A 14299-nucleotide genomic window follows, 5' to 3' on the forward strand; every position below is an offset into this window, starting at 1 on the left:
AGAAAATGGAGGCTGGCTGGGAGCAATCCATGGCACACCGTTCAGCCATGTCAGTGTTTGGAAAAGGCAGTGTTTGGAAAAGGCAGTGTTCCATGACCACTCCAGCTCCAGGATAGCAGATTTTTCTGTTAACAGCCACAGAGGGCTGCAGTTATGATTTGGTATCCAAAGGGTGGGAATGAAAACACGCAGAGCATCCCTCCTTGGGAAGCAGTGCAAAGGGTCAAACAGAACAACAGCCCCCTGTGCACCTTCGAATGTAAGAACAGCCCTGTCTCTTGTTCTTTACAGACACAAATAAGGCAACTGCATTGGGGGCTGCAGGGAAAGCAAGAGGCCACGGGAGTCATCCTGCAACTGGCAGACAGCAGGAGCAGCAGCTGGGTACAACAACATTGTCCTTTTATGTTCCATGAAGCTATGCCTGCTAAAACACAAGCCTGTGGGGCTCTGCAACTTGATCGTTCTCTGAGATGGGCCAGATTGGCACTAGAAAAAAATACAAAACCCAGCAAATCTAATACCCAAACTGCAGAAGGATGCCTTCAGGTACACACACAAAACTGTACATATGCACAATCAACATCCCATACTTCCTCATGCCAAAGGCAACTGAGTCTGCAAAAGAAGCTGGTAAAAACCATTATGGGGCATCCCCCTCATAAACCACTGGGAAACAAACTCCTAAAGTCTTTCATTTTGATGAAGTTCTGTATTACCACATTGATAAAGTCAGAAGAAAATGGTATCTGAGGAGCTATCCTCGAGGGAGTGAAGGGCTGCTGGGCAAGTTTAGCACACATCTGTGTGATGGCAAAAAACCAAAGGCACAGCTAGTTTGTTCTGCCCCTGGGATCCAGTTAACCCTGGCTACAGGGCAGAGCTTAATTGTTTCTTTCCAAAGGAGCTAGGATAAGGCAGAGGTGAGGAGAAGCTAATCAACCTTTAAATACCTTACCATCTGCTAACAACCAAGCAAGTAATGGCTTAGCATTTGCTTTGAGGACAGTTTACCAGCCCCTCTGTGCAACAAAAAGACGAGGCTTAGGAACAGCCTCTCTGTGATGTGAGGGAGAGAGAGTAAAGAGATTAAAAAAAAAGGTAGTACATGGGAGTATGTATACAGCATCTAATGCTTTACATAAGGAATGTTTTGCTTTTCCAAACACCAAAATACAATGCATATCACTACTGAAAGTATCATTGTTTTCCGGCAAGAGCGTGAGCTTATAAAATAAGGTGAAGCAGACTATAAAGACTGGCAGCTGATGTTCCCCAATCTTCGTGTGATAAACATTAACGAGAAAACTTATTCTATTCCAATATTTGACCTTAAAAGGCCAAGGAAGGATCCTCACTACACTGCCAACAAGCTGGTTCAAGTAAATTACACCTACAACTAGCCTAGTTCATCTGTGGGAGGAAACAACCACAGCCTCTCTCTGCACTAAATATTAATGTCTAGGCAGACAAAAGCAGCACTAGGAACACTGTAATAATATCACTGGCAGACACTGTATGTGTTTCTTTGGGGCACTGACACATCAGCACTAGGAATATGCCTATTGTCCCACATTAAACTAATGACTTGTTCTGAAACATTCCTCTGGGGATCACAGATGTTATTTATATTTTCAGACGTTTAAAAGGATTAAAGTGTGTTTATTCTCAGTAATCTCATTTGTAGAGAAAGATATCTACAGGCATCAGGAGTATGCATTTTAACCCTGTTGGGGATGATCAAATACATAGTGCCATTGGCAGCCACCTACCCTCCTCTTCAGCATTCAGGACCTCCAAAAGTCTCACCAGCCTGGCTGCTTCCATTAAAAGCATCTATGAATTGCAGGTTACAGGCACTTCTGATAAACTACTCCATGAGCTCTTGGTAACAGCAAGCTGTGCATATATCCAAGAGATCCAGCTGGAAATCAAACTACATGCATGTCAAGTAGCCCGATTCACATAAAATTGCTCTAGGCTGGAATGAAATATCTCTGGTTGAAGACAAGTAGAGCACTGGGCGATACGGTGTGCCCCGGGCTATGAGGAAATTTATAAGTCGTTTCTGTGAAACAGATGTGTCAAAGTACTGGGGTGGTGGCAAATCGGGTAGCTGGCCAGGAGGTGAGGGGCACTGCAAGCATCCGGATGGATACAGGAACAGCTGCAGGCTACGAGGGATGGCAGCCCCGTTTGCAGAGAGACGGTGCTGTACAAAGCCCGCCGCAGCCTGCGCTACACCAGCGGCAACCACAGCCGAAGGTAAACCGGTTCAAGTCTCTGCCGAGCGGCTCCGCTACCGCCGGCGCTCCTGCCCCGGGGCGGGTGCCGCTCCGCCACCGCCCGGCCGCCGCGCCACACTCGGGGATTCCTCCCGCATCGCCCCGGCTGCACGCCCAGCTGGTGGCGGCTTTCGGCCAGGGGTGCCCGGGAGCGATCCCCGCGCCGCTCTGCCGGCACCGGGACCGGCACCTCTCGCCCCCGCCAGGCACGCTCCTTACCCGTCTCTTTGTCCTGGGCGGCTTCCAGGTGCAGGTCGCTGAGGAGATGCTCCAAAATCTTCTCCGGCGTCCCCGACACCACCACGTATCTGTCGGAAAGCAGAGAGTCCCCGGAGTCATCCTCGGTGGAGGACTGCGAGCGGCTGCTCCACTCATCCTCCTCGTCCTCCTCGTCGATGTACTTGAAGTAAGGCACGTCGAAGGTGGGCAGCGGCCGCTCCCCGCCGCGGCCCGCCAGCGCCTCGGGCACCCGCACCCTGCCGCTGCCCATGGCGCCCCGCTCCCTGCGCGCCGCCGCCCGGCCCCTAAGCTCCCCCCCCGGGGGCCATCGCCCTGCCGGGGCCGCGGGCCGCCGCCCCGCCCGCCGCCGCCGCCGCCGAGCCCGGCCCGGCCGGCCCAGCCCCGCACGCCCGGAGCCGCGGAAGCCTTACCTCCCGCGCCGCTCGGGGGCCGGGCTGCGTGACCACACCTTCCGCAGCACCAGCGCCGCGCCGGCCGCCTCCCGCGCCCGCTCGCCGCCGCCTCCATCGTCCACCTTCCGTGCGCAGGGGGAGAGGGACAGAGAGAGCGCGGTCAGTGCCCGCCGGGGTCGGGGCTGGGGCTGCCATCCGCCGCCCGAGGGGCCGCCGCCGGAGGCTTAAAGTGGGGAGGGGGCTCTTTGCACCCCGGGACAGGAAGGCGGAACGGGCTCCCTTTGTGAGAAGCACTGGGCTCCGTGTGTTGGATTTTAATTCACAGAAGCCGGTGGGAGTGGGGCTTTGAATATGCGGGTTTCCGTGTCCCCAAGGTGATGGCTTGTTTAATTCCCATACAGTGGAACAAAGCAGGGGACAGGTAACAATAGTCTGAAAGCGGCAAGTGCTCCCGAGCACGCCAGTAATAGAGAGGCAGAATACACCTTCTCTAAACCTTCTCTCCTGTACATCAGTAAAGGCAATACAAACAGTGGGGCAGGCATGTCATGTGTACCTCTGAGCATCTCCTAAAATACTCCGTGTACGGCTCTCCCTTCTTTTCAACAACTTTTTAACTTGGGGAAACGAACACCCCCCCACAGAAAGTTCAGCCCAGTGACGGCCGTGTGCGAGAATTTTGGCTAAGCTGCTGTTTGTACACCGACTTTCTCCCTGCCCGCTCCCTGAAACGGAGGTGAGCCATGATCCATTTGTGCACACGCAGCCCGCATCCCCAGCGCAGCCGAAGGCAGCTGACTGAGCAGAGCGGGAGATGAGGGCTGGCTGCTGACTGAGCAGGGCGCATTGAAACGCGGCGGCTGCCGGAGAGCGGCGCGCAGCCCCCTGCGAGATCCTCCTGGCACATTCAGTCACCGCAGAGTGAGCGACACAAAAGAGGCAGCTGTTTCAATGCAAGTACATCCCAGTAGGTGCTGTTCCTAAAATTCTGACCTGGTTCAGTTATATTGTTCAGTATGTCAAACACACATACGAAGGCCGTACATGTAGTACTCAAAGAAGAGAAAACAGCATTTGTGCATAAGTGTACAGTATCCAGCAGTGAAAAAGACTTCAAATGGGTTAGAAATTGTTAGGGAACAGAGCTACCTTGGCAAAACAAGGGAGAAAAACACTTCATGATTCCTCTTTCTATTATTTTATTTTTTATTCTGAGACCCAGTGAATCTGACTGCTACTTCTGGTTGTCACTGTGGTGCAGGCATGCCCAAAGATGCAGCCCCTGCCCTGAAGAAGTTTTCTTTATCAGTAAAAAACATGTAGAATTGATCTATTAAATTTCTGCAAGGTCAGATATACAGGTACTGAGCCAATTAATGTCAGATATTCATTGTAACACTCCCAGGAGACATTATTGAGCAGCCACGTTACAGGAATACTGATGCATAATTGTAATCTTCCATTTCACTGGCCGTGGTTTTTTGTTGCCTACATATTTGAAAAACTGCAATGAAAGAAGCAGCAAAAGAGATGGAGAGGAAGAACAGGCACAGCATTAAAGCAATTCAGTAAAAGGGAGATTTATCCAAACAAATAAATTGCTCCATTTCTCTGTCTCTTCTCTGGCATTTCCATCCTCTAAAATAGCCCCGATCCTCATTTCCCTGTGCTCACTGACATTCCAAACTGCTGCACATATGGAGAATGTATGTGATGTATGGTGCTGTATTTGTACAAGCCATCTATTTCCTCATAGATGGGAATGGATTTTAAGCACACCCATATACATTACATACGTGAGCAGCTGGCAGCAAGTCAACAGGGAGCACTGGGAGGATGAAAGCTCTTTCATACTGAAAGGACATTAACAATGGTTGGTGTGGAATACAGTGTTTCCCCTTCAGCATCTCACTAGGCAGAGGTATTTTCAAAAAACCTTTGGTGCAGGTGTTTGCAAATTTACAGCATAAAGTGCCCCAATGGTAAGATTTTCATAAGACTCTTCTTCTTGTTCTTGACTATTTTAGCAATTTCAAGAAACAGAAAAATCAATCTATTTTATCAAAAATTGGGCAAAACTAAGGCCAATTGGGTTCAAGCTGGATTTTCATTACCTATAATAAATATTTCCCCAAAAAAAGGAGAGGAATAGAGAATTTCTTTATTTTGCTATCTTATATCAAAAACAATCTCACTTTAAGGGAAGAATTACTATTTCATTAAACCTCCACTTTCACATGACATATTTTTATCTTCAGTCAGGCCCTTTAATCATACAACAAGCCACAACAATTAACCTGAACAAAGCAAAGCACAAAGGCAAGTCCTACATATTTTCACAAGTTCCGATTTCAATACAGATATTACTCTAAAATGACATCAAGGCACGCTTCATTTACCAGAACCTGGAATGGTCCGTGAAATAATTCTTGCTGGAAGAAAACCGGGCTGCTCTCAGCATGCTCCGTCTAAAGCCAGTGACAGATGAGGAGTTTGCAAGGGGCCCCCCAGTGACAGCAGCAGTGTACTGAAGGGCAAGGCAGCACCCTGACCGAGTCCCTGAGAGTCAGCAGACTCACTCAAGAGATGTTCTCATCACGCTTTCAATTACCAGCGAAGCCTTCCAGCAGTTTTGCAGACCTTCACACAGCCCTTGGAACCCACACCGGCCGTGCATGGGAACAGAGGCACAGCATCACCAGCTCTCATTTTATGGCCAGGCAGAAGGATCGGGGCAGAGAGGCCACCACAGCACCCACAGTTCACCTGGGTGATGCTACACTGGCACCTGGATTTGAGCCCCTCACACTGCCTATCTGATATTTATTTTGCTCCAGGGCAGTGGGTAGGAAATTACTCCGAGCAGCCTTGATCAGAGTACGTTTGGATTTGAGATGGGACAGAAAGGACTAGAGCACCAAAATGCCACAGAGGTACACTCCCCTCTCACTTTACATGTGGCCTTATGTGCACTCTCCCTCTCTCATCTGTACCTTCAAAAGCACCATTCACATCCTGTTAGGATGATATAATCAATCCATGGTGCACATTACCCATCACAAGGAAATTTAGCTAGCTCTGCATCTGTCAGCCACTATATTTCACATTTATTACAGCTTTTAATTAATCATCTCGTGATAGCTAAACACAGCACTATCAACCTCGATGTCAGTTCCCAGCAGGAGTTTCAAGTAAACAGCAAGGTTCTCTGGACTCAGTGGATCTTCCAACCAATATTATAGCCAATTTTCCACTCCTCTCATCCATCTTCCTAATACTGAGGTAAGCCATTTATCTCCTGGGTAATATATTTTAACAGCAGACAAGTGCTACCTTTATTTTCAGCATGAAAGGAACCCTGGGGTGGTATAAATATTTATATGCTTATAGGAATGAAACAGCTGGAAGTCATTGCTTAGCGGGCCTCAACTTGTGAGTTACACTTTGCATGAGCAGGAATATGACCCCCTGAATTAGCACAGAGGAAGAAGGAAGCAGAAGGAACCTATGGCATTGTTGAAAACAGCCACAGTGGGCTGGCTTCCTTATGGAAGCCATTAGGTTTCTGGGTTATTTGCAGTTGGCAGGAAAAAACCCAATCTCTGGCCAAAGCAACTGGTAACTTTGGTATCAGGGGTATTTCTGTGTTCTTTGCATTCCTGAGTTTGGCCTTTTAATTAATTGAAAAAGGATCCAACACCCAGAATGCACTGCCTCCTTTCTTCCTGTGAGAAACCTCCCCTGCTAGAAATAGCATTTAAAAGCTGCTCTGCTTTCCACCAGTTTTCTACAGAAAAAAAATATTATTCTCTGCAACAAACAGTATATTCAGAAGCCTGCTTCACTGAAAAGAAAATCTATGTTCACATAATTTCTTCAGGACAGGATAACTATGCAGAGATTAATTTCTATATCTATGTTACCCATTACTGAAGTGCCTGTTATGCTGGAACATCCCTGACCAGCAATGCACTATGCATTCCCAATGACAGAACTTTTGTCCAACATCTCTTCAACTGCTTTTTGTAAAAAGGAGTCAGACCTAGAGCTACCCCAGCCAATACCAGAGCCAAACAGATTCACACACTGCAGGTTTCAGTGGGTAAAATAGTGCAGGAACTAAGAGATAACCTATAAGGCATCTATAAACTTAGTGTAGCATGGAAAATCCAGGCAGATTTTCCTGCTGCCAAACAACTAAGCAAAGGCAAAGAGAATCTTCTTTGGGCAACATGCAACAAAGCAAACTCTGCACAGATTATCTGCTCTAAAATCACATTAAATGACAAAGAAATTGCCTCTTCTAGAAGTTATGGAGGGCAGGAACATTTTGTTTTCCTAGCATAATTTGGTAAAACTGACTCAACACAATCAGATAATATCAATCACTTCTGCCTCTATGTCTTTTGATGCTGGTGCCAGGTCATGCCCTTGAGAGGTACGGGAAAAGGCCTACATAGAGGATTCCCAGGGCTGTTTGTGTTCTGAAGAGGAGACTGCTCCCCTCAGTGAATTTAAGGAGCTTCTCTGTGCCCGCAAGAACATATCCAAGCAGTGTGAAACACAAGAGCAGAGTCAGGAAGTGGGGTCAGAAGAACAAGTGTAGAGAAGCTTTGACTGCCCAAGCAGGGAAAGTTCTCAAACTTGTGACAGAGCCTGACAAAAGCCACAAAATAACAAGATCCTCATTTCCAAAGACTGATTGTTTTGCTGGGCAGGTGTCTTTTTGCTTGAATATTATAATATCTCTGGTATATACTATCCATGCAAAATAAGAACTACAAGGACATGAAAAAGACAAAAAAGTCAAGTCAAAAAACTGAGAAACACTGCCTGGTAATCTTTGTATTATCTAATGTAGTTCCTTTGAATAGAACCCTTTTTTTTCCACTCTGTCCTGCTCCATCCCTACAACTCTTCTTTGTCCAGCTTATGTTGAGACTTAACTTGCAGACTGGGCCCAAGCAAACACAAAAGGCCTTCGCAGTGTGGCGTTCAGGTCTCCAAACCTGCCCACTGAGAACTAGGTTGGACACACCAAAAATGACAGAGTTAAATCCCCATCCTGGCTCACTACATCCTACAAGCACATTCTGGTTGTAACAGCCAGGAGCTGCAGCTGTACAGAAAACCCTTCGCAGCTCAGGCTGAAGCATGCCTGGAGCTTCCAGAGCCTTCAAATATTAACCTCCAGAGCTCTAGAAACTTTACAGAGTTTGTACAAACTGCATTTTTTGGTCGCTAACTCAGGTCATATTTGGATAAATATTTATGAAGATGGCAAAAAACCCACAAAGGAATTTCAGATCCCACCTCAGAATAATAAGGGCATAAGAGCTTTTCAGAGAACTACTGCCATTTTTTTTTTCAATATAGCAAAACAGGATTTACCCCTAACTTCACTCTTATCTGCTTCTGAACAATGTTGGCTGCAGTTTTCATATAGAATTACACAGGCTGAGGCAGACACCTTTCAGAATAAACAGAAAATATGCAACAACTCCTAGAAACAATGGAAAATGAAGTCTTAAAATGTGAGACATTTGCTAGTGCTAATAATAGACAATGAGGTGAGTCCTGGCTATAAAATATAGGCACATTTATACTGCAAGCATAAAAGAAAGGGAAAGGGAAAAAAAAGACAACAAAACATACTCTGTTAAAAGATCTAAGACACACTTTCAGACAACTTCTATCAAGACTAAAAGATGATTGCCTTCTTACACTTCCCTGTGTTTCTCCCTGGAACCTGTTATTGTGGAAACTGCAAAATTAGATCTAAAGTCACCAAAGTACAAACATGCACTACAATTACTCTATTCTTTGCAGGCTATTCCCCTTCATTTGGAAAAAAAAAAAAAATGGAAGTGAACAGATCACAATTAATTTGAGGGTAGATGACAATATCTCTGATCTCTGTGGATAATCCATCTCAGAATATGTTACAACATTTCACAGAGTTTCAAGAGAGATCAAATCTGTATTAAGATATTTGATTTACTTTCAACTACCACAGGAGAAAAGCTTTCAAAGCCACCAGTAAAGCTCAACCCCTATGTAAGGAGGAGACCAATATTTTTTTCTGCAGTTGTTCTCCTCTCTTTACTTCAGAAAGATGAAAATAAAAAAATAGTTACTAGTCTACCTCAATTTAAAATATCAAAATATGAAACATTTTCAATGGGACTACTTATTTTGAAGTTGCAAGATCACTGCTTTTTCCAAATATCAAGGGAAAAAGGACTGCAGGACCATCAACAGAAGTTTGTCATATGGCAATTCTTAAGCATAAAAAAAAATTTACTTAAGGCCGTGTTATTTCATTTCACTACAAAATACATCTCACAGGATATACATAGTGCATTTTATTATTTTTTGTGATGTTATGATCTTTTCCCCAGTTCTCTGTACTCTAATATTTTTGTTTTCCCCTGCAGTTGTTAAATCCTTTAATAAATGTGGGCTAATCACAGTATACTGGTAGAAATTGACTAATGACATTAAAATGCCTCACACAGTGATTTTGTTTTCTCAGGGACTTCTGACCAGTCTGTAAAATACTCTAAATTTTCAACCACAACCTCCCTTCAGGAAAAAGCACCCAGGCATTGTACCAAAACTTCCTAGTGGTCTCACACTGAGCTATCAGTCTGACAGATGCACAGCAACATTCGGCTTAGCACAACCTCCTCTGAATTTATCAGCTACACAAATGGTGATAAAATGGGCACAAGCCACAACATGGGGGGAAAAAAAAAATCAAAATCCTTTGTTGCTGAAGTCAGTTTTGAATACTATGTCTGATAATGCACAGACCAAGCCCTTTTAGAAAAACTGTTGTGCTGTCATCTGCATCCTGAGCATCCGCAGCAAAGGCAACGTTAATAACAAGTTATCCTTGTAGAGGGGTCAAAAGGACAGTGCTGGTAAGACAGAGATGACAGACAACAGGCATCAGGGAAAAGATTAATATCCCTACACAGTCATACATCAAGGAACACAATTTTTGCCTGTAATCCCAAAACTGCTGAGAGTAGGATTATTTCTGCTTTCTCTATTACCAAGAAGAAAGGAACCGCTCATGGGAATAGGGCACTGCTAAATGCGAGTCCTTATGTGAGCTGAAGGGCTGCAGTCAGGTCCTAAGGGAAAAAAAACCCTCAAAAACTCAGTTGCATGATGCTCCTAAGCAGTGGTCCAACTACAAGCAGGGTGGGGGGGTTCATTGTGCAGGCCACTTAAAAATATGAAAAAAGTTTGTGTAGTTAAAGAAAGGCAAAAGAAGTGAAAAAAGAGGAACCTCTTGAAGCTTTTCATACAATCATAGAATTGTTTATGTTGGAAAAGACCTTTAAGATGAAGTCCAACCACCAGAGGGTTCACAGTTAAAAAGAAAAAAACACTTAATATTCTTTGGAAAATAACAGAAGCATAAAATCCATGACTGAAAACAGGAATCGTGGTGTACACTTCCCTGTGGCACACTTCGATGGTGCTGAGCTGCAGTACAGTTGCAGATACGCTTTTTGGACATGCAAGAAGTGTCCTAAATGGAAACCAAATTGTTTGTACCCTGACTGGTCCCCAGTTTCCTCTAAAAATATTTAAGGTGAGAATACTTTAAGGATTGGGCTTTAATGAAAGGAAGCAATGCCTCTAGCACAGGAAAAAGGACACACTTTCTAAAATAATATGAAGAAAAACATTACTGGTGTCAGAACCATCGAAGTCATGTTATCATAACCTCAACACTCCGCAGCTCTTTGTTGGCTAATGAGAAATGTCTTCTCACAAGAACTGAAGGCTATGCATTTCAGTTTTCCCTTCCTTGGAGCACACACTCTTCATAGCTATTAGTGGGTAAATCTGACAGCCTGACAGAGAGCTACCACCTTGGCAAGGACAACTGAGGAGACCTCTCTACAACTGTACAAAACCAGAGGGGAAATAAGAACAGGGAAGGGAGTGAAGCAAGGCAGAAGATGGGATGATGGTATTAATATTATCTCATTCTCTCACAGCTGGCAGGACAGCATGTACTTGAAAAAATGTCAGTATACAGAAGAATCGGAGGCTTAGAGCTTCTGTATTTGTAGAAAAACCTCCACCACACCAGGGCAAATTAACATGACTGTAGAACAAAAGGGGCAGATGCCAACCATCCCCTCCAGTGGCCTTGCAATTAATGTGGTGGGATATGGAGCTGGTTGGAAATTTCCCAATGAAACTTTTTCTTTTCACTGAAAAAAATATGAATTCAGTACAACTGAAACTGTGCCAGAACATGTCAGTTTGAAGAGAAAGTAGCCAGCCAGGCTTCCCCCACTGCCTGCACATACTGCCAACCCCAGGCTGGCAGGGCTTCTGCATCTCCTGCCACACAGGAGCTCAACAGGCCTGGAGGTCCAGGTCCCAAGGCAAGCGTCAGGAAAATTCAATTTGTATTTCTGCCCTAAGAGAGTTTTGCAGCTGTCTTATTTTCACCAGCATCAGAACTGTTTTCTTCCCCAAAATGTAAAGTTTCCTTCAGGACAAAAACTCAAAGACCAGATGCAAGTATCTCCTTTTGCAAATTTAGAATAGAATAGAAGAGAATAGAATAGAAGTATGTAGATGAAAGAGTTCAATCCTCCAGCTATCTGGAGGACACTCTGGAAGACACTGGAACAGCATCTTCAGTGATGTTAGTGGCAATGGTTCAAGCCTTAGCTGCAATGAAGAGCGTGAGGGAAATGATATAAAAACTGCAGGACTTATGTTTCAGCCAGGAAGGAGGGAGGAGTGCCAAGGCTTCAAGGAGGACTGCAGATTTAACCTGGATACCTTAGGACTGATGACACATACTACTATTACCACATGGCTCAGGGAAAGAAAAATGTCGATATATGTATATAAATGTGTAGATGTACAGAAATTATACTTGACAGAATAATCCTAACATCAGATGGGTGAAGTTCTAGAAATTACTGGCATATGAGAGGAAATAGATAACATCTTGATTAACATCTAACAGGGCTGAAACTTGACTTCTCTTGCAGCCCCCATACAGCTTTCACTCAAGAATGGGAACTGCAGAACACAGCTCACTAATGTTAGTAGATTTAATTTATGAATGTAGAATAATATTCACCTTGGTAAGGACACGTGTACAAAGGCCTTACAACCTTTATAATGGAAGCAGTGATAAATAAGGTCTCCTGAAGGAATGGAAGAGAGATGGCAGTAAATATATGACACTGTCAGCCTTATATTGCTCTAATTATCAGTTCTGAACACATTCAACTTCTAAGTCAAGCAGACAAGACCGATGATGCCTTTCTTTGTCTTTCACTCCAATTCATATTAGGTGTGTAGCAAAATATTATTTTTAAAAACTCACTTACCCCCTTACTGTCTCTGAGAGAAAACTTTGCCTCTTGACTTATGTCTATAATACCTCTCAAGGCTGTCAATGCTGTCATTCCAATAAAAATAAAACAAAACAAAATACTATTCCCATTTATGAGCCACAATTGCAAACTAGGAAGTTTAAAACTTGCCAATTGCTGTTCATTACACTTATCACTGTAAGGCATATATCTTTTTGTTGAAGTGTTATGCTCAAGGAAGGATGCAGATAATTTTTCAAAAAAGAGTACTCAGCAAAGGTCAGGAGCTGGTTCTGACCTCATAAAAGGCTTAAGAAAAAGGTTCTCTAAAACTGAGAATACTATATAAAGTTCAAGCTCATTCTCAAGAACTCCAGAATCAAACTCTCTCAAATGCACTGACATTTAACTACAAGTGTGGAAAAGCACTGAGTAAAGGAGTAGGAAAAAACCAAAACAATCCAAAGCTAATGTTTAAAATCAAAACAATTTATTTAACTTCTAGACCAATAGCAGTCATCACAAAATAGAATTTATATCCTGTGGTTTGGTGGTTGTTTTCAACTAAGTTAGACATAATACAGTGATTTATTTTGAGGAAAGTATGAATCACAATGGCTACAATTTCCTTGGGTTTAGATGACAGTTCTAATTCTATCCAAAATAGCCTGAAATCACCAGCCTTTTTACTAATGCTTTCTAATGGTTCTTTCCTTGTTAATTAATTCATGAATCTAAATCATTCAAACATAGATAAGACACTAATCGCTCACAGACTTGATAACAAATCCTAAGTAGACAGAAATGTGTAGAGCATGCAATAAAGCTGCCAAAAAAAAAAAAAAAGGAAAAAGGAGTTGGACTGAAAAATAAAACTCACTCCTTCCACCTAATAGCAGTAGATGTGATTCTGCATTTATTATGCAGGATAAAATATTCACTGATGTCAATAGTAACTATAGAAATGAGAAAAATCAGGCTGCTTCTATCTAGAATGCTTTTTTCTAATGTTACATGCAGAGGAGCAAATTAAAGGATCCATTTGTTTGATTTGTTTTGGTACAATGTTTGTTGTCCACATTTAACAAAAGGAAAACATAAAAGAATAAGGGAGGTGGGAAAGAGCAGGTTAACAATCAACTTTTGTCAGCACTAATTAATTCAGAACTGGAGGTTATAGCACCCACAAAATAAAGGAATTTTATTGCAGGATTACAACAAGGAAAAAGAAGAAAAGTGCTTTTTTGCATACCTATATAAAGAAATAGCCATAAAATGATTAAACAAGTTTTCATGTATTGAAGAAAACCAAAGTGTCACAAACAATACAATACAGAAAAATGTATGACACCACATTATGAAGCAACGTTTTATATTTCTTTATATTTTATAATTTTAAATAATCATATATTAATATATTTCTTATTTTGTGCCTGAAGGAATCATGTACCTGCTTGTTGCATGCCTACATGCTCTAAATTTATTTCAGTAGGGAGTCTACTCCCTGCTTTTCTTAGATAACACAATCATGCCCAGCTTTAGAAGGGAGCTAAGTTAGTTATACCAAGGGCAACCTCAACATTTATTCAAGTTATGGAATGAAAAAAGCACTGTTACCATGGCAACTAGTAAATCACATTGTATCTGCAATGAGATGCAAGGCATCTTGAGTAAACACTCATCTGCCTCCTTGTGCGACCTCCTCCGCAGGGAATGCTTCCTCTGTGGAGGAACACGTGCAGAACTGTGGCATAGTCCAGATTTCACTATCTTTTCTGCACTAAGTTGACAGAAGTAATCCAAAGTGTTATTTTTTGTGGGGGGAGACTTAACCAGCTCTATCATTAGAATAGGCAGAAATGCTAGAAAAAAATTATCAAATATTGAATGTTTTGCTGGGATTTGCCTCAGTCAAGACCAGGAAACCTTACAATGACAGGGTACCTCAAACTCATGTTGTACCCCCTGCACCGGAAGACCATTCACTGGAGCAGCACTGGAAAGAAAAGTCTGG

General features: G+C 43.3%; 1 protein-coding gene across 6 annotated transcripts in view; it reads right to left on the reverse strand.

Moving 5' to 3' along the window:
* The window catches only part of RAPGEF5 (Rap guanine nucleotide exchange factor 5), a 230533-nt gene that overhangs the window by 58105 nt on the left and 158129 nt on the right, over nucleotides 1-14299 (reverse strand). For 5 of the 6 annotated variants that reach the window (XM_059844686.1, XM_059844697.1, XM_059844675.1 and 2 more), the window contains 2 exons: nucleotides 2936-3039; nucleotides 2505-2593 (listed from right to left, as the gene is read on the reverse strand). The exons of the other annotated variant lie outside the window; for it this stretch is intronic. In XM_059844686.1, coding sequence (XP_059700669.1) covers nucleotides 2505-2593; nucleotides 2936-3039 — 193 coding nt within the window. The remainder of the gene's footprint in view (nucleotides 1-2504; nucleotides 2594-2935; nucleotides 3040-14299) is intronic. 6 annotated transcript variants of the gene reach the window in all.

This window comes from Haemorhous mexicanus, chromosome 1, assembly GCF_027477595.1.
Source record: "Haemorhous mexicanus isolate bHaeMex1 chromosome 1, bHaeMex1.pri, whole genome shotgun sequence".
Lineage (NCBI taxonomy): Eukaryota > Metazoa > Chordata > Aves > Passeriformes > Fringillidae > Haemorhous > Haemorhous mexicanus.